General features: G+C 40.9%; 1 protein-coding gene across 9 annotated transcripts in view; it reads left to right on the top strand.

Annotated features, from left to right (window-relative positions):
- gab1 (GRB2-associated binding protein 1) overlaps positions 1 to 25,548 on the top strand; it is a 94,585-nt gene that overhangs the window by 36,441 nt on the left and 32,596 nt on the right. For 8 of the 9 annotated variants that reach the window (XM_015344641.2, XM_015344640.2, XM_015344638.2 and 5 more), the window contains one exon: positions 23,746 to 24,040. In XM_015344641.2, the coding sequence (XP_015200127.2) occupies positions 23,746 to 24,040 (295 nt within the window). Of the gene's footprint in view, positions 1 to 14,985; positions 15,557 to 23,745; positions 24,041 to 25,548 lie in introns of those variants that run through there. The other variant, XM_069188886.1, reaches the window with a different exon arrangement.

Below are 25,548 nucleotides of genomic sequence, written 5' to 3'. Positions count from 1 at the left end.
GTGAGGCTTGTTGCTTTGCACGTCAGATGTTGCCCCCCCCCTGTGAAACGTTCGTGTGCCTAACGAAGAATACTTGGCGTAGGTAGTTGTGACGGTGCTTTTTCCCCCCTGTGTGAGGTGGAGGCGGTGCCAGGAGTAAGCCACAAACGCTTGAAATACATCAGCAAAGTAAAGGCATGCCCACTTGAACATCACAGGCCGTCAGAGAGTAAGCACACCAGTGTGGTTGCGCACGGCGACGTAAATATAGAACAGCCATAAGAATCTCAGACATTCTCAGATAACAAAGAGTGATTTATGCAAGCTGTTTGACAAAGCATAGAGGAACCTTTGTGCCCCCACCCCCCTCCCCTTTACCCAGCTCCCCCTCTGCTGTCCATTTCCAAGGGCGCTGCTGTCAGTCCTCTAGATCCAGTGTTGTGATTTTTTTTTTTTTATTCTACAGTTTGAAAATTGCTCATTGTTCGGTTTTCCAGGGGACCATTGTGCCTCACCCTCTAAACTGTGTCATTTATGTAATTGCTTTTTGTTTCGGCCTTGTACTGAGCGCTGCTCATGCCGCAGTGAGGCCGTCAGGCTTTCAGGCCAGCCTGGGAGACAGCAGCAGCCGGGGGGACCCAGGCCAAGCCAAACCAAAACTGCAAGAGGAAAAAAAAAAACAGGAAAGACCTTTGTTGTCAAATAAATCTGCACCTTTGGGCATCTCCCTTTGAGGAACATTTTCGTTATTTCTTTTGAGTTGTTTTTCAGTTCAGTTGATTTTGTCATAGGCACAAGTTCAGCGAAATGCTGCTTTGCTTTTATGCTCTGATAACACAGAACAGCAGCAGCAACAAGAAGTTAAATAACGTCCCTAACATAAAAAAACAACATAAAAAGCAAGTCAGACCAGCAGTGTGCGAAGACAAAAAAAACATTGGCGTGAGTAGTAATGTCGGTGTAGTCATGAAGATGAGTTTATTGTAATTTACACAGATTGTCAATGTTTTGTCTGGAGAAGGGTTTTAATTGTGGCAGTGGAAGCCGTTATGGAAGGTCTTGGACATAAAGCTAGCTTTGTATGGCATTTTGCCTCCTCCCTTTTAGCAGAATTTAAACATAAGCAGAATCAAGAGATTTCCTCTTTATTACCTAATTGAGTCCTTAACTTAAAGATCAGAGAAGCCTTTTGCTTCTTGTTCATTGGATTATATATTAGCTTTATAAATAACATGTTGCCTATTTACAATAAGAGCAGAATGAATATGTTGCAGGATGAACATATAGTAAATCATATCTATTGCCAGTGGGCAAATTTCCAATATCCATCCAATTTCTTTAAAAGGATTAAACGTTACATTTGGAATTATTGAGTTCAGAGTTGAGAGAAACTCTTGGAAAAATGATCCCCTGCATTAACTGCTGGATTGAGTGCTGTTATTTCACCTAATTAATTTAAAAGATGCATATTCCCCAATCTTGGCCTATTTTAATGACTATATTAGGCAGTTATACGTATTATATATATATCATATATATATATATGTATTTTCTCCTGCAGCGTTTTTTATTTTAATCTGCTTTATTTCACTAGGGTGCTTTAGGGTGCTTCCTTTCCAGGTGATATGTAAGACATGATACTGCCTGTTAGCTGCAGGTTCCCTTTATATTAGTACATTGTAAAACTCATCCGACAGTGTTTAATTGTAAAGTCAGATTTTCTCGACTAATGTCTTTTTGATTTCACACCCTGTGTGAGTTGTTTGCATGAGTAAAATGAATTGTGAGTGCGTGTTTAGTGTCTTATTCAATTTGTAAGCTGAACAGAAAAAATAATAAACACTGGAATTAAGGTTACTGTGCTGACCTCCTAAGTGATGTGTTTTGCACATTGCAATGTGCTGCATAGTTTCATACCAACAATTAGTTTTTTTTGCCTGAGCAGTGCACACAGGCTGGTAGTTTTCAGCTAAATGTCGGTAACTTGCCTATTCAATTAAATAAATAACCATAACATGCACCCTGGGACATATTCTTGAAGTACAAGAGATTGTGTGTTTCATTAGCAGATGAAAGACTGCCTGCTGTACAGTGTAATTTTTAGCACTTCTCATTTGTGGAAAAGGGTCGTGTTTGCCTTTGCTCAGCGAGGCAGGAACGTGTGTCCGTGTACGAACTTGGTAAATCCGAGGAAGTTTCTATGGGAGCTTTGGCAGGAACCAAGAGAAACTGCAGGGGTGTATTTATGACCTTTTTTTTTTCAAGTGCTATTTATAGCGAGCCTCATTAATATCTATGACCCCCTCCTCCTGTGTTCAGTTGGCCTTGTTCCAAGTGCTGTTAGAGTCGCAAGCAGAATGGCTGTTTTGAAAACGGTCAAGCAGAGATGAGTCAGTGCAGCTGCAGCTCCCAGGTCAGGCAGTTCAAATTCTAACTTCAGAACAGGGAAAGTCACACAGATGGTTTTTAAAATGTTTAGCCTGTTTACTGGAGGAAGGTGTGTCTTGGTGAACCTAGGTATCGTAAAGCGTCTAGTCTTTGTAAACACTGAGTCAGAGCAGTTTTACAGTGGGTTAGGCTGCAGTGGGACATGGGGGAAAGAACAAATAATCTGAGTTAGAGGTTATCTTACAAGTTACAAAGATACACACAACAGGATGGGTTACCAAGTATTTGAATCACCAGTGTTAAGGCAGAGGTAGAGGAAAATTGAAAAAGAGCGTGAGTACTGTACAATAGTTATAATAGTACTGTAGTGACTATTTTAAGTGTCACGGTTACATTTTACTCATGAAGACGTTTTATCTCAACACATTAGCTAGTAGTATTTGTTTTCTTTACTCTCTGTGAATTGGCTCAGCTTGCATCCTCTAATGGAGTTAACCCTAATGTTGTGGAAAGAAGAGAGAGGCCACCAGGAATGATCACAACCATTTATCAGTGTTTTATCCTACTTTTGCAGTGTCACAGCATTGTTGAATGTGATGGAGGGCTTGGCCCGAGAAAAGTATGAATGCAGGGATTAGTTGCATCAATGAAGCCTTCAGAAGTGTGAAGCTCAAAGGGCTCTATAATGTTGTACAGCTATGGCCAGCTATGGAGAATCCCACTCATAGCAGCTAAGGGGGTAACCCAAGCCTGCATGTGAAACAGCTCTGAGCTGCTAGTCCAGTTTACTAGCCGGAAACTGTTTAAGTACTCTTTATGGTTGAAATAAAATTGAAGAAAATACTTTGCTTTAGATTGTAAATTTTATATATTTACTTTGGGTTGGATGGGCTCAGGAATGGATGTGAACTGGGCCTTGATTCACAAAAACAAAATACCTCTCTGTTCCACTTAAAACATCATAAGGTCAGAAATGTCCATGTGGTTCCTTGCCTCTTGGAAGTGTCCTGGTATCTGATTGATCCAAGGATGGCTTTTGAATCTGTGAAGTTTTTTGCTCGCTTGTTTTGAAACAGATGTTAAATGGCTATGAAACCCTCAACATTAATTTAAAAACTCAAAAGAGTTGTCCCAGTTGTAAAATTTTGGACTTGAGATGTTCTTCCCTGAAATCTGTCTATTGTCTGTTGGTGTACAGGCTTCCTTTACTTTAATAGGAAGCTGTGAAGGACTTGATCTAAAGAGCTGGACTTTGTCTAAAGCTGTGGTATCCAGCGTGAGGCCTGAGGGTCCGTCTGAGGCTCCAGGATGATTAACTATAACCTTTTAAAAAAAGCACAAAGACTGTTTTCAGTCCCTTTGTTGCTGATGTGAGGTATTGTACATGAATGCTGTAGTGCTTGAATGACCGTGTTATCAACTAAACAGGGATTTCTTGTGTTTTGGATTATGTATGGGTGTGTGTGGGGGGCTATGGATGGTCACATGAACTACCCTGTTTCAAAATCAGATTGAAAGCCCCTGGTAACGACTGTAGAGTTTGCTAAAGGTAAAATTATAACATTCCTTCTCAGATAATAGAGTACTGACATTACAAGACTGCAATTATGGCTCTGTTGGAGTCCTCTGTATTGATTTACACAGCCGTAAAAGGATCAAGGACCACAAACGATGTTATGAGTTGTCTTCAGTATTTCTAATCCAGTAGCATGTATGAATAGGTATTAGGAATGCCCTTTAAAGCAGTTATGAAAAAGATTACGACCGTATGAGTAACCTAAAGTCGATGTATAGATGTATCTACATGCTGATCAATTTCTTAATTAAGAGACCTTTCTTTGATTTTATTCTGGTTTTATTGACCCATCTTAATTTAGTATCTGATAAGGTCTGTAAAAAAATGAAATCTGAGTGCTTCTGTCTAGCAGACAGTGATAAGAGAATTATTAACTTGGTAAAAAGATTACTTTTCTTTCTCTGTCTTTTTCATTGAACCAACCAAAGGTATTTTAAAGCACCGATTGGAAACTATCTTGTTTAGTAAAGATATGGTTTTTCAAAGATCAGAGGATCTCTGAAGGAACTTTCTCGATTACTTTCCAAATGTGTTTGTGCTTCTGTGGTCTTGGCAGTTAGAGGGCTGGCGCGGGCTGTAGGGGAGAGGGGTTGTGAAAACAGCAGGCCGAAAAGCCTGAAAGCGGCCCTGTCCCACTGAGTGGTGCTAATCCACATCCCTGCTCCCAGACATCTCCCGGGAGACGCACTGTATTCCCAGCCCTTCCGTTCCAGTTTCCCCCAAGCTCATGTTTGTGTTTGTTGCATGAAGAATTTCTTCACAATGCTGGAGAAGCATCACAACAGTTCTTTTGTGCTCTCGGATAATCTGATTTGAACCACCCCCCCCATGCTATTTCTATGTAAACAACAACACTATTCACCTCGACCTTAACCTAATTGGCAAAATGAATGAAGTTTGCATTACCATAACTTCCCTGAAATACAATTCGCACCGTAAGAGCTGTAATTAAAAAGAGTGTTTCGCTCAGAATGTTCTAGGGATATCCAGAGCTGCTTTTAATGGCAGCCTTGCTGCTTGGCATCCTGATTTCACTGGATCTTGGAAGCAAAGCACGGTTGAATTTGGTTAGTACTGGGATGGGGAACCTCTAAGTAGAACCTTGCGTCTGTAAGCAGCACTAGGTGGCGCTCTTTTGTAAGGGCCAGAATTTCAACACCAGCGGCCCAGTATGGTGACAGAGGGCACTGTGCTGTAGGAGGTGCCATCCTACAGGTGAAACCAGGGTTCAAACTGCTTGAGCGTTAATAAAAAATCCCACGAGTAGCAGTTTTTACCTCAGTGTCCTGGCTAAATCCCATTCTGTGCCTGTACAATTTGACCTTTTTAAAAGTTACTTAGTTCCATCTGAAACGGTTTCTCACATTTCCCTCTCTTCTGCTGTGCAATGCCCGCTGTGCTTCCCTTCAGTGGTGCATGAATCAGATCCCCTCTTAACCGTATATATGTAACATGTTTTAGGATTCTGTTAAAATGTTTAAGCATAATTACTTTATAGGTTCACACATACAGTATAACTGTCCATATCTAGTCCATAATCGCTGACACAAGAGTAATTGTTACAAAAATGTTCCTAGACCCATTTCATACTAAGTAAGAAATTTGGTATTGGTAACCATGGTAGAACTAGAAAGCTTGGCTGTTCATTGAAAAGTGTTAGTCATTTCTTCTCTTTAGCTGTTCACTTGCCAGCACACAGTTTGACTGGCCTAACCAGTATACTTCTCAGGTTTTTATCAGCCTAAGAGTTTGTTGGCCACATGTCAGAGAACTGTTATACAATATCTCTGAGAAACTGAAGAGTTGCTGGTATCTGGGAAAGCCTGTATTGCTTAGCATTATTATTTTTTTTTGTTGTAATGCAGAGACAGCCTTGTATTTCCAGTTCTGTATATTGTCAGTGTAGTCGTACAAAGCCAGCTTGAATCTGATGGTATATAAAAACTTGAATCCTAGCTTAGGGTACAGCCCTCCTGTTTGATCTTCCTGGTACTTAGGAGCTAGGAAACACTGTACAGGTGTTAGGAACATTTTTGGAGTGCATGGCTAATTGGTGACAAAAAGTGGTATTTTCAAGGTGGAACAGTCTTAAATTTTCCAATATTAAACAAAATATATTTTTTGTGAGGTACTGTACCCTGAAATCTACAAACCATAGACATTGCAATACTTCCTTTAAATAGGTGGAGATATATTGGAAAGCTTTTTGTGGTTATCATGCTTCTGTGTTTTTGCCATTTCTGGTGTAAAGACGAACCTTGGATCAACAGGACAGGAGCTCCAGACTTTTTATAAACAGGAGCTAAAGTGGTACTTTGTGATGCTGTAATCAGAATGAATGACATTCTGTGGTTTATGGAATTGAAAAGATGTGAGCCTTGTCTGATAGACGTAGCTATGGAGTAGGTGGTCCGCTGGTTCGTCTCAGACAGAAGATACACTTTTTACCTGGAAAAATGAAGTTTTGAATTTTATGCTAATGCTGTGTAGGCAAGACTTGGTCTGCTGATTCCAAGGACACTAGAGAGCCCACGGTTTCTGTTGTTTTTCGTGACTTGGATTTGTTATATCCAATCTGGCCTTGCATTGTTAATCACGAGTCTTGTAAATGTGCTGATGTGTAACTTTCCATTTGTGTAACTGGGATTTAAGAATGGTTCCTTCTATTGTTATCGAATCCTTGTTCCATCAGCCATATTTACCCAAGATAAATATTGGTAGCAGTCTGACGTGTCTAATTGTCGTATGTGTTTCTAATCGCATAACTTCCACAGCTGACAATTAAAGTAAATGCCTTTAATTATTTAAGCAAGAATTAGTGTTATCCATGGCAAGGGTAAAAAATGCAAAGGAAATGGCGTAGTGTTTTAAGCTTTTTTGGATTTATTGATTTCTTAGTTGTAAATCACCATTGCAAACCTAAGCTCATGTGCAGATTTGGGATGAGTCTCAGGTTTAATTTGTAAATAGATTTTGAGATTCACTGAGCAGAATCAGAATTGAAAAGATATGACAGAAGGCTCTGAAACACATCTACAAAGACAACCTGACAACCTGTGCACTATATCTTAATTTGGAATCACAGAAAACTGCTTTGGTTTTAAGATCATGATAACACTGATATTTTAATACATTTTAATACTGGGTCATAATACTGACCTGCCTTTCTTGACTGAGCATCTGTTAACAGATCCGACTTGCACTTTATGTGTACTCCTACTCCACTCCACGTTTGCCCCGGTTTGTACAGTAGGTAATAGTTTTTACGTCAAGTTGCCTTGGCATGCAGGTTAAAATTGAGATTGGGCACACTGGTATTTGTGAGGCACAGCAACTTTGTGGTGCCCATGTAAACTACAAGTCCCACAAGACCCGTGTGCTACTTCCTGTATTGCCTCTACTCTTCGACTTGCAAAGTTACGTGTCAGTTGTGATGTCATTCACGTCCTACCCAGGGTCCCGGTGCGATAGCGGTATCGCTCCCACAGGATTCCTGGCATGCATAGTTTACTGCAACGTTTTGTGTAAATGTTTTTGGTTTCAGATTCACTTGCACTGTTAATACCTCTACAATACCTTTTTAGTACACATTATACCATGTCTTGCCAAAATAGCAGACTAAAAATCATGAGAATGTGATCAGTGCCAACAATTAAACATCCTACATGTCTTCCTATTAGACCTGGTTTGATTCAATAGAGGCGAACCGTGGAAGCTATAGCATTTTGTAATTTTCTATTCCAGAAGTAGTCTGTTCCTCTCTCGATAAAGCTCTGTTAGCCCTGCTCCATTGTACTTTTTGGACAATCAGTCTGTATAAACCTATGCACGTTTTGCACATATTTTATTGTTTTTACAGTGACCATGATCATCATATTTTGCACACACCTATGTATTTATTTATTTCTATCTATCTATTTTGTTGTCTTTTGTTTTATAACTATTCTGATGTCTCTTTTTGCTTGTCTTGGGCTGGACTGCTGTAACACATCAATTTCCCTACGGGATTAATAAAGTATTATCTATTTTAAACACACCCCATTCAGACTTCTGTTTTGAAGGTGTTTTTAAAATGAGCAAGAGGCATAAGAGAATAGAGGAGTAAAAGAAAATGAACGTCTAATTACGGAAGTGTACATATTTAGTATCAGCTTGGAAAAGCCAATAGAAAAAACTGTCAGTGGTAAAAACTGAATTGCGGTTGTAAGGGGAGCTCTACTTTCTCTCGCGCAGAACAGCGGGAAGCCGGCTGAGCCGCGCCGCGCTCGCGGACATAGGCCCCCGCTCCAGCTGCGTGTGGAAAAGCGCGAGCAGGTGAACGCAGCCTCGGCGGGGCTGTTCGGACATGTCGGCCTGGGTTTCCTCCAGGCAGAATAAGCAAAGCAGAAATGCGCTCTGCGTTGCGCAATAGCGTGAGAACGGTTTATATTACAATTACCCAGTCTCCGAACTTCCTTTGTGCTGTTTGAAGCTGGCCGTGTGCAAACGAATCCAACTTGGTGAAGGAAGAGAAAAGCTGCCGCTTGATTCCAGAGAAGTCCAATTACCATTTCCCTAGATATACCTCTTTAATTGCTGTTGTATTTTAACACTGAAACCAACATGTTCTGTCTTATTACTGCTGCAGTAATCTCTTCTGTGTCAAGAGTTTGAACTGCAATGAATAGATTTGAAATCAAATAGATCCTGTGATGGAGATTCATGTCTTTTTTTTTAACTTGAAGCACCACAGTAGTTGTACAGTTTGCTCTCTGGGGTAATCCGTTAATCTTTCAATGAGACAATTTAGAGATGCACTCGGTCACTGTTTGGAATTAAAGATTTAATGTACACTCTAATGTGCACTTTAGACACAGTACTTTAATTTCAGTCTAGTAAAAGTTGTTCCCTAATAGCTCCCCATCCATTTCAATCCTGTATCAAGTATTTTAGGTTTTTAATATCACGAGGTGAGATAAATGGCACAACCCTGTTTGAAGACGGCATGATCTGTGCAGGTTCCATTGAGCTGCTTTCAGGCATGTAGCGCCAGCGGTGATGTCATGCAGCAAACAGCTTGCGGAGAAGGCAGAGAAACCTCCAGCTCTGGGTGTGGCAATACTGAACAAGAAGACTTGCCCTGGGGCAGACCCTTCTGTCCTTAATTCAAGGAGTTTCTTGTGGGTGTTGACTATGAGGAGTGAGACTCCATGCAAACTCCACACAGCAGGATCAGATGGCTGAAGGTGAATTTGGAACCCAGTGCTGATAGATGCAGCTCCACTCTCGCATGTTGCTCTTTTGCTATTTGTGAACACCATATTAATCACAGGGCTCCTGCCTTCAAGCCCATTCAAATTTCTTACCAATTTTTTTCCACTCTGCCGGGAATTCTAGCTTATCTTTGCATTAGTTTGTAGTGGAAAGGCACTATGAGTCTTGAGGCTTATTGCAACTGAGCAGGAACTGCTGTAGCAAATGTAAAAGTTATGAAAGACTCACGTGTACTGCAATAAATTCTTGATGTTGTGGATTAAACTAGACCAATTAAATATTTGTACAGCTGTAGCAGATGAGCTGTGGACTGACATTATACTGAATTATGCTATCCTAATGCAATTATGTATTTTTCAATTTTATGAATACAGCGCTTTGTTCCTTTAACTTCAGATTTCACAGTATATGTCATTGCGAAGAAAGTCTGCAGTCAAAAGCAGAGTTTTCATTCTGAAGTATCGAAGTATCCAGATCATACTTTATCGATTTCACAAAAATAATCTTATAGACTGAGAACTTTCAATAAACTTCCCTAATATGTAATCAAAAGATAATATTTATGCTATTATATAGGTACTGGAATTAGTGTGGGGAAAAAGCTGCTAGAGGATTCAAATAAAGCAAGGTTTAATTGGTCAAAACATCTCTTTTAGGGATGAAATAAAATATTAATAGTCTAATGTAACCATAGTCCTGAGAGTTTGGAAACAAATCGATCTCTGCACTTAAGTATGCAATTGTAGCTGACTAAACTTTGCCTTAAAAAGTTGTGATGCCTGCAGGGGATGATCAGAGTTCTAGCTTTTTTCCACTTTATTTTAAATCGTAATTGTGAAATGTGTGAAGTGTGCTGACTTGTGCTTGGTAAGAAAGGTGTGTTTATGAGCCTGTAGGTCCAAATAATGTGCAAGGATGTTTGTACAAGTAAAAGGCTTATGGTAAAGCAGAGCTGTGGAGCAGTGAGAGATAAAGCAAGTCTGGGGACAGTTCAGATGTTTTGAAAACAAATAGGGTGCTAATTCATTCCCCATCACTGTGATAACACATTTGGAATGGTAGAAGGTCAGTTCAGCCTGGGAAATCATCAACCTGATTGTTGTCTTTGGATGTCTGAGCTGTTGGTATCTGATACCTGCATCCTTACAATAGAAGTGTTGTGTTGACTCTAACATGAACACTGTAATGCATGTTGTGTATTAATATGGAAGATGACCCTCTGGATATGGGCAAAGGGTTATCTTTTTCATTGGATCTTAATTCTGATTTACCTGTGGTCCACTTAGGCTTCCACTGGATGGGACACTTGGGATCTTGCCATCATACCCTGTTGTGAATTGTGGCTGATTGGCTTCCTAGCTTACAAAGAAATGATTTTAAGAAACCATCTAGACTGAATCTTTAAGATCTTGGGAGTTCTGCATGACTGGGCCCGGTCAGTACTGTGGTGGGATACCCCTGAGGAAACCAGTTTACTGTAAGTGCTGTTTGTGAACCAACATCCTTGAATGAGATGCCTTACCAAGTTTCTGACAACTTCGGTAATTAAAGCTCTTATGTAGCTTTTGTAAGAGTTAGGGGAGTTAGCCCCAGTGTACTGCTTACATTCCACGTTGGGTTTACATGGTATGGCTTCTCTAAAATTCCTTTTGAATTCAACACGAATTGATCTCTTAATCTGTTGTGTAGAGGAGCTTTTTGCATGAAATGGTTGGTGCATGTAGGCAAGGTTGCTGCTGCATTTCACCAGTGGTCAAATACAAACCTAAAGGAGGGATCCTTCAGAAACAAAGTATTTTGTAAAAGCAATATTATTGTATAAACTGCTTAGCCAGAACAGATACGCTGTGTTTTTGGTAGCTGAAAGTTTAAGGTTTAGCTCAAAGATGACTCATCTAAAGTATATTTTAAACTCTTCTGATTATATCTTTTTAGAAGTTCTTAGAATGGTGAACAACAATTTTTAATTCTTGATTTAAATATTTCCATTTGGTGCAATTCTTTTTAATATTTTTTTTCATTCAAAGTCATTTCAACATGAAGGGGTTATTTGGTATAATGTGATAAAGGGTCGCAACTGTTTAAAAAAAAAATATTCTTCCATTAACAAGTCTCATTAAAAATCCATTATGTGTAACTCTCGTTGTGCTTAGATTAACTCTGTACTTTGGCTTTTTCAAAACGCATTACATAACTTCTTAATTACATTGTCAACTAATACAGTTGGAAATCAAATTTAATCTTCTTTTCATTACGTGCTTTGCATATAATTAAGGTAAAAGATTACAGATTTGTCAAGGGCTATAAATAATAACATAAATTGCGGAATTTGTAACCTTTTGTAGGAGTTATATGAAACTGATTTTGGAAAATGTGCCTAATATGTGCGAGTGTCTTTATTATGCAGTGCTGTGCTTGTATCTGAAACGTCATGTGAAAAAGTCAGTAATTGCTTCACCTCACTTGAACCTCACACCACTCTTCCTAGACCCTGACCTCCCTAGCACGGACATGATGTAACATTCACCCTGTACGTTATGTGAAATTAATGCAATTAGAGATCTGTGAAGGTTACACAGTCACGTTGTGTGAGGTGTTATAGTAGACATTGTTCAGAACAGCACAGTCTTATGCCTCAGAGTTTGTACATGTACGTGCACGAAGGTGCAGTGTTTTCCTTCTAGAAATTCAGTCGGTCATCAGTGTCAAAAGATTTCCTCCGGGAACCAAAAAGCATAGCTAAGAGAGTTATAGTGGAACCTCATTAGGTGAGGTACATGCTACTTCTGAAAAATTGTTTTTTCTAAAGTACTTTTTGAAGGAAGTGTCAGACGCCACTGGAAATAGGAAGGAACCTGTTAAACATTAACTATTGCGTCAGCTTTGTTGTCTTGTCTTTTTCTTTATTATTAGTGCCTAATTTCCACTGTCAACCAATAATGTAGCAAGAAGACTTCCCCAAGATGGGGATAGTCTGTTACAGGTTACCTCCCCCAGCTCAGATGGTGCTCTTTTTGTTGTGAGTTGACAGAGACGAGTGTGTTAAAAGTACTTCACTTGAGAACGTGACCCAGGCTCTCCCTTGGGGCTTAAACCCATAACCCTGTCTAAAGCCTTAACCACTCACCATGCTACCCAGAGCACCAGCACAGTGTCCACAGAAGGATACAGGAACCTGTCGGATTTAGTGCTACTAACCCATGACAGACTTTCATGATGACATGATCTCATCTTCGAATAGCATTGCAGGGTTAATATTCTATGATGGAGAAATTTTCCATGTCAGCCAGTCCTGTAAATAACCTGGGGCCCTGATTTAGCGGTATGTTTAGCAAAGTACTAAAGTACTTTTCCTAATATTAGTGATTTAATTCAACATGTAGACTGAAATGGAAAGTAAGGCAGAGGAATCTAATTATAAGGTTTGTAGCGGGTTTTGCCCTAAGGATACGTGTTTGCTTAGGGGGGTGGGAAGAGGATTAAGAAAACGTGCAACTTATTCCCAGGCAGTTTAAAAAAAAAGATGAACATGGGCTTAGAACCTGCCTGACCTTATTTTTTTAATTGAAGTATGCACTTTAAGTCTTCATAACCATGTATTACCCAATCCTTTTAAACAAGTGTTTGGCATTTAAAAAATATTTTGCAGGACTATTAACAGTCAAGCAAAAAAAAATAATCTTGCTATGAATGAATGAGGCCAATTAGACTTGCAGATGAAAAGGCAAACTGGGTCACCATCACTGCCGTGTGAACTGTCTGAACCCACTAAAATAGCGTTTAATTTTTGTTTTGTATTCCAACTGAGCGTTCTGTTGTCTTTCAGTCGTGAGGCATCGGATCCAAATGAACAGACAGTGATTGCTGTCATGCAAGCTTGGATGTATTTCACAGTTACAAATGATTAAAGTGACATTTCTGCAGAGCTGCTGTCTGGTATCCTAGAAACAACAGCCCCTTGGTTGCAAATGTACTTGTTATGATGGCGGCCAGTCCCAGGTCCAAGATGTTCTAGTTGTGCTGGTCCAAACCACACATAATGTCTGAACTTTTCATGAAAACTTCTCTTCTGTCTTCAGGCCAAACCATCATACTTCCTTTATTGCTGGAACTCATTTAAAATAGCAAATATCACCTTTGCATATGACACTGTTCCTTGAACAGTCCTGGTATAGGCAGCAAAAGTTATTATAATAATAATAATAATAATAGTATTATTATTATTATTATTATTATTATTATTATTATTATTATTATTATTATTATTATTAACAACATCATAATAATAACTCCTCGCAATTACATAGCTCTTTTCTGGACACTCCACTCAAAGCGCTTTACAAGTCATGGGGACTCCCCTCCACCCCACCAATGTGCAGCCCCACCTGGATGATGCGATGGCAGCCATAGTGTGCCAGAACTTTCACCACACATCAGCTATCAGTGGGAAGGAGAGCAGATTAATGAAGCCAATTCATAGATGAGGATTATTAGGAGGTCACGATTAGTAAACGCCAAAGGGAAATTTGGCCAGGACGCCGGGGCTACACCCCTACTCTTTTCAAGAGACACCCTGGGATTTTTAATGACACAGAGAGTCAGGACCACAGTTGTAAGGGTCATCTGAAGGATGGCGTCTTTTTTTACAGTATAGTGTCCACAGGGTGTGCGCCCCCTACTGGCCCCTCTAATACTTTTTCCAGCAGCAACCTTAGTTTTTCCCAGGAGGTCTCCCATCCAGGTACTGGCCAGGCTCACACCTGCTAAATTTCAGTGGGTTGCCAGTTGTGAGTTGCTGGGTGACATGGCTGCTGAAAGTTGAAAGTCCTTTGTTGTCCTTCTAACAAGTGGGTGAAATCCACAAAGCATAATGAGCCAGTTGCTTCTTAACTTGTATTTGAACTGATGACTGTGCAATAAAGAACTTGCCTTTTAGCAGGTGAAAGATCACTCCTCACCAATATCTAATCAGGGTTGCAGGTTATGTAATCCATTCATGGACGTCCCTTGGGGTGCAGAATGATTGTCTCCCATGAGCCCGCAGGTGACTGATAAGACAGGATGGGAGACCCACACAGGAACCACTGGTTGAGCAGGTATATACTGTGATAGCTGTTAGAGAGAAGAGAAAATTGTGTTCTAGAAAATTAGGACAATTTAAAATCTACAGCCCCATTCTTATTCTGATCACATGGAATGCTGAAATGGTTACTTTGCAATAAACTTGTCTGGTATCTGTATGTATTTGTGCTGCTGAGGGGGCAGTGTTTAGGAATCTGTGCTGCTCTGGCCCAGAGGGAGGGTTCTGGATACAGTACACATATTACTGTGTTGTCTCTGAGCCAGTGAGCTTACTCCAGGTGCTCCTGTCTGCTCAGCTGTATGGATGGCTTATCAGCATTGCTGGATTTTGTAATGAATCACTTCCCATCGAGAGAAACTTTTATGCTGTTTTTTTAACACTGCCATGACTGGGATAAGAGGAATATTAGAATGTGATTTCCAAGTAACCCGATTTGTTTGTGGTGCAGCCTTGCATTTGTCCTCACTCCGGTTTTGAGGCAGTGCGCCTTAGCCAAGGGTTGACAAAGCCTGAGCTGGAGGAGCCAGCCTTGCGTGTCGGAGTTAGCACCAGTTAGCTCCTCTTCCTTTGAGATCTGGACCAGAACATGGCTTTGCCCTACTTGGCGGTCAATACAGAAAGCACCCAGCAGTGGAGCTTAAACGTCCAACGTTCTCGGACCTTATTTAAAAGATGGGACAGGAAGGCCTTTCTGTAGGGCCCGGCTGGAGAGAGGCATGTGCGGAGCTCTGTGCCCTTCAGTAACCTCTCTTGCCAGTTCCGTCCCTCTGCCCCCTGTCGCTGAGGCCCCGTTTTATCGGCTTCTACCAGCAGCACATTTTTATTGTCAGCCAGTAGCCCTGATGTAAGTGTGATTCAATTCAGATGGCATTTCCAAGAGCAGTGGTCAATGCGGTCTCTGTCTGGCATGGCTCAGTCAACCGGACCTTCTACCCTTCATACAGACGGGAGCAACAGCTGCAGCACTGGGGGCCTCTGAGGCAGGAATTCAGACCATTCTGCCCAGAGAGACAGTCGTTCAGTGCACATTCAACTCAAAAAGCCATGTGGCGCTTGGAATTTCACTGCTTTAGTTATTCCACAGGCCCAGTACGCTGAATCTACTTCAACTTGTTTCTTTACATCGGGCCTGACAAAAAACTAGTGGTTAAGCTGAGTGGCAGTTTTTCTTGCCATCTGAGGTAGTTTTTATGTTCTGCTGTTCTGAAGTGTTTTCAAATTGCGGAGACAAGCCATTTCCATTTATCAACGATAACTGCCTCAGTCTAGAAGTCAAGGTAAGTTTAACACAATGAGACCTTTTTTAATGCTGTGCTTTAAATACGGTTATATAAAGTGCCTACGTGAGTGTTCTTTGATGGGGGCAAAAAATAGTACAGTCAGTGGCAACTTTCAGCCTGTGTGTGGGGAAGCTGTAGACTTTTGCTACAAACTGTACACTGTTCCTCTTCAGTGTTTTAGAGACCTTGCAGCTCTGTCGATGGAAAATAACTATAATTAAGATACCATTATAAGAAAACACAATGCCTTGCAGTTGCACGGGTATGATATTACAGCTGCTAGATAAGTAGTAGTAATGTTATAGCAGCAGGAACTTTTCATCAGGGGAGCTGTGCTGTGGGGGAAATCGAGTAGACTTACAGAAGTTCTGTTCATCAGCTCCTTATTAAACTCGCTGTGTCTTGCTGCTGTGAAATTACCTTGCCTTGCTGATGCTTTGATTTGTTTGTTCCAAATCTTTGCAAAAACTGATGGAATTGGCATTCTCCTGGAACAATGAAATGAATTGTCCTGCAAGGGAGCAGCTTTACGAAGTGACTAGCAAGGCGAAATGCGAAGGTCTTGGTCCTAATTATGCAAGTTGTGAAAGTTTAGTAAAATGCCCATCAAAAGTAGAAAGAGTCCAAAAAACAAGTACAGCAAAGTCCCAGGTCCACCATCCCCCCCTCCCCACGTATTTCTGTCTCGCAATCTATTGTACTGGTGTTGGTGTACTTTGTAGAAAAGATTTTTTTACAAAGGACATGCGGCATAAGTATTTTAAACGACGAACTTTCATGACTGTCTCAGACCAGTAGATCCCCAGAGCTTTAGAAATGGTTTTGTAAGCTTTTCCAGACTGAGCAGGGGATGATGGGCCTCTGAATTCTCTGTCTCGAGAGCTTCACTGTGATGATGAGAATCAACGCTGTTGAGTTTGATATAAGGAAGACCCTGATTGTTTAATAAAGTATTCACAAACTTGCCCTAGTTTTTCCTTTAATTGAAGTCCTGAACTTCGGGGGTGTTCAAGTTTTACACAGAAACATTGGATTTTGGATGACTCTGAAATAAATGAAACGAGCACCAAATATTGATTCAGAACATTCAGAACAAATTCAGAACATCTTAAAAGGGGTCACATACTTTTCACTGAATATTAAAGTATATTTATGATATCAAGACTTCTTGTTAATCTTGAAGAAAAACTTAATTTTGTCTGTGAAAGTGTTTTTTAAACTCTTCACTGCTGTTTTTGTATGGTATATGGCTTTTGCATAGTTTCTCCTAAAAAGTGGTTCGAAACTGGAGGCACTCCTTTACGCAAAGGGTGGTGGGAGTGTGGAACAAGCTGCACAGTGGTGTTATTGAAGCCAGTACCCTGACTTCTTTCAAAAATGGCGGGATGAGATTCATGGATCAGTTAGATTCTGCCGTCCAAACAGACTGCATGGGCGAATGGCCTCTTGTCATTCCCAGGTACAAATTAAATTCAGGCAATTACAATAATGGGTCACTGACATTATATTAGAATTACGGCGTAGAGAACAAGCACTACCATCCATTTTCAGCCCACATGCCCTAATGAGAGTCCCAGTCTCAAGCCCAAGGTTTGTTATTGACAGAGGCTTTAAAGAAAACATTTGGAAACTGCGATCTGCTTTTGTGCTAATATGAAAATTCACGTGTTGATCAAATTTCAAGTCAGTTTCTTTATTCTAGATTCCAGGCGGGCTCCCGTAAGCTTGGGCATTGCCTGCAAGGTGGAGGCTGCGCTCCACTGGACAGATTGCAGTGCACTAGCAAGCAGGTGTCTTGATCTGCACCTCGGTGTCTGTGCCTGGCTGAATAGCCAATGGTGAGAAACTGCCATCTGTGGGATTATGACTGCACGCCTCAAAGTCAGAATCCCCCCTAGACGGTTTTGACTTGATTTCTCCACGCCTGGTTAGGGGGCTTGAAGCAGTGAGCCCCTGTGAATCAGAGTTCCTCATTCTAAATGGGTGAAATGGAAGGGAGAAAAGGATATTAGCATTTTTCTTTAAAAAAAACAGCTCCTCTTTGAGTAGAGCAAGTTGTTCATTGATTGGTGACAGGTGTTTCAGCATTAGAATTGGCGTCTTCGTATTTAGGAAGATGCAGTAGTCTGCTTTCAGAATGTGGCAGTAACAGCAAAACATCTTAAATTTCATTTTCCAGTTTTTTTTATTTTCCCTTCTGTTAAGCTGGGTTTTAAATATCCCTCAGGTCACGAGGAGCCAATTAAAGTACCAGTATGTCTTGGGATTGTGGGAAGAAACCAGAGTACCTGGAGGACACCCACGTGAACACAGAACGTAGGGGAAAACATACAAACTCCACACATAAAGCCCCCCAGGAGGTGAACTCAGTGTCCAAGCCCTGTGAGGCAGCAACGCTAACTACAGCAGCACCGTGCCGCCCGCATACAGGTGTAATTGTGTAGTACGATCTCATTGTTGGTATATAACAATCTGATTATTTCCCTCAGCGTTATTTTTTGCTGTGCTGCATTAAGTAATGATTGGAACAAACTGTGAGAAAGCAGCTACATAAATTCCAGCCATATCTGCCTTGAAACTTCACCAAGCAAAGCTGAGACTTGTGGCATTTTATTCTTGGCAGGTAGCTCTGTGTGAACACAGAGTTGCTGCATGTACTTCTTTTAGCATTTAATTGTAAAAGAGGACAAGTGTAACAGTGAGGCAAAAGTGCTACTAATGAATTAATTAGGTTTGAGAAGACCTTGGATGTGTTTTGCCTTATGGCACATTTTTATCTTCTTGGTGTGAAGAATTTCAGCTGAAAGCCCCGGAGCATTAGAAATACAGCCCCCAAGGGATGGCCAGCTGTCTGTTCTTTGGAAAAGCCAGTCGGCTCATCTAGGCCGTTTAGTTGCTAGCAACTGATTTGTGTGTTTCATTCGGTTTCAACAACATGGCTGATTGACTGTTACAACCCTTTGTGAAGAGATGTGTATGATGTTTTCAGTTTTAAATGGACTTCTGTTTAGTTTGTTTTCCCCGGTTTTTTGTTTCACTGTTGCTTCTTCATTGAGTTGACCATGCCATTTGGCAGTTTCAATACTAATTTGGATCCCCTCAGTCTTCAATAGCATAAATTGCAAAGGAACAGGTAAAGATTTATTTCTCCACAGCTTTTTCCACAGCCAAAACATTGTTTTTTCTCTACCTTTCAGCATGGAGTGAACCTTTACTCATTCCTTTGCACGCTGATGCAGCTACCTACAGTACTCGTATAACATCAATTGATTTACATTCTGTGTTTTTAACTTGACATTTATTTGCTTCCTCCATATTATCAAGAAGGTGTATTTTTCTTAGCTACACAAGTCTTCACAAGAAGCCACTTCAAGCTTTGGCATTTCCCATTTTGTATTTAGATTATTTTTGCTCCTTATACGTGTTGATACACTTGAATTGTTTACATTAAGTTATCTTGCATTTCTGACCTGTCTTGAAGTCTTTTTTTTTTTTAGTTTCCTTTGCAGCTTCTACACTATTTAATATTTCTCCTGTTTTGTTGTAATCTGTAAACATCTAGTTTTAATAATCATAAGAGATTCCAGGTCATTTAACATAAATTAGGAAGAACAGGGGCCACTTCTCTCAATCGTGTCTCAATACATAAAGAGATCTAGTTTTAATTATTGTTTCCATAATCTTGTAACATTTGGCTTAGATGTCTATAATTGGTTTGGTTTTGTCTCCTTTCTCTGTATGAGCACTACATTAGAAAGTTCCAGTCAATGGATACTATTCCCATTTTGAGTGACTCTTGCAAAAGTTAACAGCCTACGAATTGAATAAAATTGTTTTCTTAAATACAATTACTTCTTGTAATTGTATACCATCATATGACCTGAAGATAGAGGCATTTAAAATATAATTCATGTAATACTACTGCCTTTTCTAAGCTAAGTCTGTGTCATGTTGTTGGATTTCTATCACGATCAACACCTAAATGAACCATTCACTTAATCAACTTGTCATTTCACTTTCTTCATCTAGAAGTTTTCTTTTATTATCCTGAGACCTTTTCCCTCTACTGTTGCTTTCATTTGCTGTTGTGTTGCTGAATTCTTACATTTTTGAACGGGGAAGGCAGCAGCTGACAATATCTAAACATATTTTATTGGCACAAAAGCATATAAAAATATCCTTCTTTTTTAACCAAAATTAAAAATCGGTACAGATTTGTGCTTGACAGAGTGCAGTGTCAGTTACTGATCTTGCATGTGCGATTCTGTCTACGGTCAGCAGTGTGTGATGGCAGGACTTTCAAGGCCAAGTCGCTAGAGTCTAGCCACACCTCTGAATTCCAGCTAAACTGAAAATGTCATGTTGTCCTGTACTTACCCAGCATGCAGCTCTGTTTATTATCTTTATCCGGAAATAGCTTACAGCTTATTCTGTACCATTAAAGTACAGGTCAGCTGTTGTGGCAGTTAAAGTAAAACTTTGTTTGAGGAAAAAAACACTGTGAATGCAACACTGACGTGAAGATGTGGTGTCTTTTAATGCCTCAACTTTGTTGCAGCTGAAGGATTCTGGTTCCCTTTGTTTTGACACAAGTCTGTCAAAGATCTCTTACAAGCGAGGACTGCTTTACCTCGCTCTATCACAGCACAAGAGTAATTAGAGACGCTCCAGACATTACGTTGCATTTTTCTTTTTGCTTCCTCGATCACCTTGTTGTAGCTTGTTGTGCAGTATGTGAAACAATAAACTGCACAATGCATTTACTGTCTTTAATTTTTTAGATTGTTAAATATATAAACACTGTCAACCTGCTTATGCTTAGTATTTTGCTGGTAACTGATTATATTCCTTTCAAGTTTCAGTGTTAATTCTCCTTGTTTCTTTACTGTATCTCCTTGCTTTTGCTTTGAGATACCATAAAGCCTCTGTGCAGAGAAATATTTATGATTTGGCTTGGTAGCAAGCACTGTACTCAAATACTTAAGGTGTCTTTATGAATTTGACTTCTTCCTTGTGTACATCTGAAAGACACCAGCTTCAACAGAATAGCAGGTGATAGCACTTATATTTTTAGATTTACAGTAAGTTGTTTGAAAAGCCTTGCGTGCAAATTTGTCTTTAAATGATGCACGTCTGGCAGGCAGGCGTTTTGTTTCTGCTTTGAAATCCATGCAAAATGATGTTTGTTTGATCATTCCGGTATTTGTCTCAGCAGTGTTATTCCTGACAAGACTTGGATCCGATTATCCAAATCTACGTGCCCACAGACTGCATGTTTTCCTGTGAATATTGAAAAGAAAAGCTTTTGCCGAGCCTGTTTTATGTCCTCTGTAAAGAAACAAAGCTCCCGATCACTTTTGAAGTAACTTTTTTTTCTAGCTGTAACTGGCTGTTGAAAGGAAGCGTTTTATTTTTTTTTTCCAGAGCAGGTACAATGCAGTCCGCAGCCCTGTGGCTGATTTACAGAACTGATCCTGTTGCTCTTAGTTCCATCCTGCAGGATGGGTGTTCTGTCTCCTGGTCCCCCTGGAGTCCCTGAATTCTAAACTGTGTGTGAACTCCTCTTCCTTGCTAGGCTTCATGCAAGCAGCTGTTCAGAGCAGCTCGATCCATTAACACTTTAGTAAAGGGAGAGCCAGTAATACCCCCAAGCTGCTCATCCCCAAGGAAATCTAAAGTGCTTTGTCAGGTACTGGATCAGTGCCCCGGTGTATCATTTCACAGGAGGCACAAGGAAATCCTTATTCATGTCCTCAGAGGTCATTCGTTATGCAGTGGCAAGGTGCAGCCCAGCAGATTGTGTTGACACCATTAGGATTGCTTTTCTGTGGCTGGCTTTTTTTTGGTGTGTGTGCCTTGAACATCAGATGCACAACGTCTCATTTTGAAAGTAAATCTGAGAAGGCATCATTTGTGGTTTAAATGTAGTGAACAGCCATATCAGCCAGCAGCCATATCACCCTGCAACTCACAACTGGCAGCCCACTGAAGCTAAGCAGGTGTGAGCCTGGTCAGTACCTGGATGGGAGACCTGGGAAAAAGGTTGCTGCTGGAAGAGGTGTTAGTGGGGCCAGCAGGGGAGCGCTCACCCTGCGGTCCATGTGGGTCCTAATGCCCCAGTATAGCGATGGGGACACTATACTGTAAACAGGTGCCGTCCTTCATATGAGACATAAAACAGAGGTCCTGACTCTCTGTGGTCATTAAAAATCCCAGGGCATTTCTCGAAAAGAGTAGGGGTGTAACCCCGGTGTCCTGGCCAAATTTACCATTGGCCCTTACCACTCATGGCCTTCTAATAATCCCCATCTATGAATTGGCTTCATTACTCTGCTCTCCTCCCCACTAATAGCTGATGTGTGGTGAGCGTTCTGGAGCACTAAGGCTGCCGTCGCATCATCCAGGTGGGGCTGCGCATTGGTGGTGGTGGAGGGGAGTCCCCATTACCTGTAAAGTGCTTTGAGTGGAGTGTCTAGAAAAGTGCTATATAAGTGTAAGCTATTATGATTATTATTATTATGATTATTATTATTATAAACGTCGGTACTTCTTGCTGTTTTTGTTTTAATCTACAGAAACAAACGTTGCGATTTAAATTCCCCGGAAACAGCTGGAATACCTGCTGTTTTAGCTCCTGCGTGAAGTGAAAGATTTGAGCTTCAGGAGTCTGGTTCGTAGATCAGGGAGACTGGCAGGGTGTGCTGTACCAAAGGCAATATTGCGAGAGAGTCTCGCTGCATACAGAATGCTGATATTGGAAGAAGTTCTATGACATGAGTTGCAGTCCCTGTCAGGAGTGTAGGGGCTGATACGGTGGTGCTCTGTGCCTGCAGATCAGGCATGTTTTGATTGGCAGCAGAGAGCCATTCCTGTGGATGTTTATTTCTGTTGGTTCAGCTCTCTTGTTTGTTGACGGGATGGGGTGATGCTCTCTGAGCTAATCTTGGCTTCCTAACAAAGAGGCCCTGTAGTTGGAAAAACAGCAAAGAAAAAAGAATCACATTGTTAAGCCGGCTAAAATTTTCTAATAAAAAACAATGGTTCAAATCACATTCCTTAAATTCCAGTGTTTTTCCTTGAGTGGTCATTAGCTAGTGTTGGTATTAATTTTTAATTTCAAAGCAAAGGTGTGTTGCTTGCATTGGATATGATTGAAATGGCACTACAACATTCTTTTACATTTACCTTTACTGTTGTTCGGGGGGGAAAAAGACCATACCAATGTTTCTGTAATGTTTGTCCAAACTTACTTTTAAAAAGATCTCCTTTATTAGAGATCACTGAAGTCTGACTAAAGAGTGTACCTTTCTACAGTATATACTGGCTGCCCTGTCAGTCCTCAGAATCTGTGAGGTCACCCACAGGGTACAGGGCTGTGCATTTCCCTGTACTGTCCTTTAAAACACTGCTTTACTGAGATTTTTTTTTCCACTGAACCTATCAGGTGCACTACTAATTAGAAAGCTATGGATGGCTACATTCCAGCAGAAACAATGAGTAACTACCTAGTCTGTTGATATTAAAGAGAATATAATTTGGAAAAGCTCCAAGCAACCACACAGATAAAGCACAGTCCACACCGTTAGCGCCTGGCCATTAACTGTAGCTTCAACAAGGTGAAACCAATACATTTGAGTCTGATCCAATGGGGAAAGAACTCACTGTAATCTAGGTTAAGACTGTTGGCTATTATATTTCCTGAAGTACTGAAGCCTGAGGAAGTGTCAGGTTCATTATTCGGAATTATGAGTAATCTCTTTAAGTGTATTTTGAAGCAAGATGAGATAACAGCATTGCCCATCGCAGTAGTTATTTTGCCTTCAACAAAGTACGTTATGTGATTGTAAGATTTCTCCACTGTTTTCTCATCCCACACTCTTTGTCTGCAGTGAATGTCATTTGAAATATTGCCGTGAATATCTCTTCTTTTGAGTACAGTTTTTTTTCCCCTTCTTGGTTGTTGTGATAGAAACTTATACTGTTAATAAAACTGTACATCTGTTTTTGGCCATCAGTGCTTTTCAATGGCTCTGGTGCTGTCATAACCTCAACATTAAGGTCTTTCTTGGGCAGAAAGGTTATTTGTTCAGAATCTTGGGCCATTTTAATGTTCTTGAAGTAGGAGCGTGAAGAGTTTTCCTTTGAATCCATTGGTTTCTAATCAAGTGTTTTGGTCTGTTCCTCAGGCATGGAAGAAAAGGTGGTTTGTTCTGCGCAGTGGGCGTCTCACTGGGGACCCGGATGTGTTGGAGTACTACAAAAATGACCACGCCAAGAAACCCATCCGCGTCATTGACCTGAATCTCTGCGAGCAAGTGGATGCTGGACTGACGTTCAACAAGAAGGACCTTGAGCACAGCTTCATTTTTGACATTAAGACCATTGACCGGGTCTTCTACTTGGTAGCGGACACAGAGGAGGAGATGAATAAGTGGGTCAGAAGCATATGTGACATCTGTGGGTTTAACCCTACCGATGAAGGTAAAGAACGTGAGAAAGTTTTGGCTTAGAACAGCTTATGAGAATGTTTTGAATTTTACCTACAGGAAAAAAGCGGTGGCTCTGTGGCAAAGGCGGAGTGGTGGCTCTGTGGCTAAGGATCTGTGCCTGTAATTGGAAGATTGCCGGTTCAAATCCCACGGCCGGCAGAAGAATCCTACTCCATTGGGCCCCTGAGCAAGGCCCTTAACCCTAACTGCTCCAGGGGCGCCGTACAATGGCTGACCCTGCGCTCTGACCCCAAGCTTCACTCCCTGTCTGTGTCTCCATGGAGAAAAGCTGGGGTATGCGAAAAGACGAATTCCTAATGCAAGAAATTGTATAGGGCTAATAAAGAAACAAGGATGCCTTTTAAGGCCACTGGTTATTAGATGACTCCTGTTGTCTTAGTGGCTTAGTGGCAAACCCCACCTTCGAATTTGGCGTGATCTAGCACTCGGTCGACGCCTCCTTTGTGGAGACCCTGTGCTGAATGGCGCAGGAGCTGCAGTGAAGGAGCTTTGCACTGGAATGAAAGGAAGCTCTCGGTTGACACACTGCCATCATGGCTGCCTGAACACTGCTGCCCTTCACTTCTTACAACTCTTGTAATCCTGTAGTCTTGTTGCTATACTCAATGGAAAATATGCATCTTAATTAATTGAGAGTGCTTTCAAACCTGTCTGCGGCGAAGGGAGTAGTTGTGTGTTAGATCCAGAAGCTAACTGAAAATAAAATTCAGTTTGCTAGTAGCGAATAGTAAATGGCTCAGATGTTCAACTGGCATGCAGTGCAAAAATATTTAGGAACTAGGCTGATAAAACTTGGCTCCTTATGGGCATTTTTCTTTCCTCTGCTCTCCACAAATAATTACTGAGCACCGTTTCTTGTGGTTTGTTTTGTGACCATGCCAGAATTTGTCTGCTGTGTTGGCTGGATACACCAACATGGCTGTATGTGCTCATTTACTCAAAACTAACAGGGCATGCAAATCCTGTGGACACAGGCAAGCAAATCGGTGCTGTTAAGTATCACATGACTGTGTGGCTTAAATAAGTTTCTCGGACTTCATCCCAGAAACGCAGTAATCCAGACTACTGAAAACCCATCCATGTCCTCGAAAGGCCTTCAGTTACCAGTTAATACAAAAATACTCAAAGGGTCTTGTTTAATATGTTTGTGTACCTAATGTCATCACAGTTTCAGTTTTTTTCAGTCTATATAGTAATAGAACAGTGCAGGCTCCTCAGTATTTCCTGCCCAGAGATTTAAATGTTGCCTCGGAGTGTTGTGGACAAGGATGGGGTACCAGTCGTGTGTCTTGGCACGTCACCAGCTGTTAATGAAGTCGCTGTTGCTTTCTTCTGCAGAAACACTGAGGAGCCTTGAACACCTTTACATGACTTGATAACTGCGGGGTGAATAGAAGCTGCTTTTCTCAGAATAGTAAAAAATAAACAGTGACCATCTAAGCATAATGCTGTTACTGAAAAAAGATTTGATGGACGGCT

This window comes from Lepisosteus oculatus, chromosome 1, assembly GCF_040954835.1.
Source record: "Lepisosteus oculatus isolate fLepOcu1 chromosome 1, fLepOcu1.hap2, whole genome shotgun sequence".
NCBI classification, from domain to species: Eukaryota; Metazoa; Chordata; class Actinopteri; order Semionotiformes; family Lepisosteidae; genus Lepisosteus; species Lepisosteus oculatus.
This window is presented reverse-complemented; position numbering and strand designations above follow the sequence as displayed.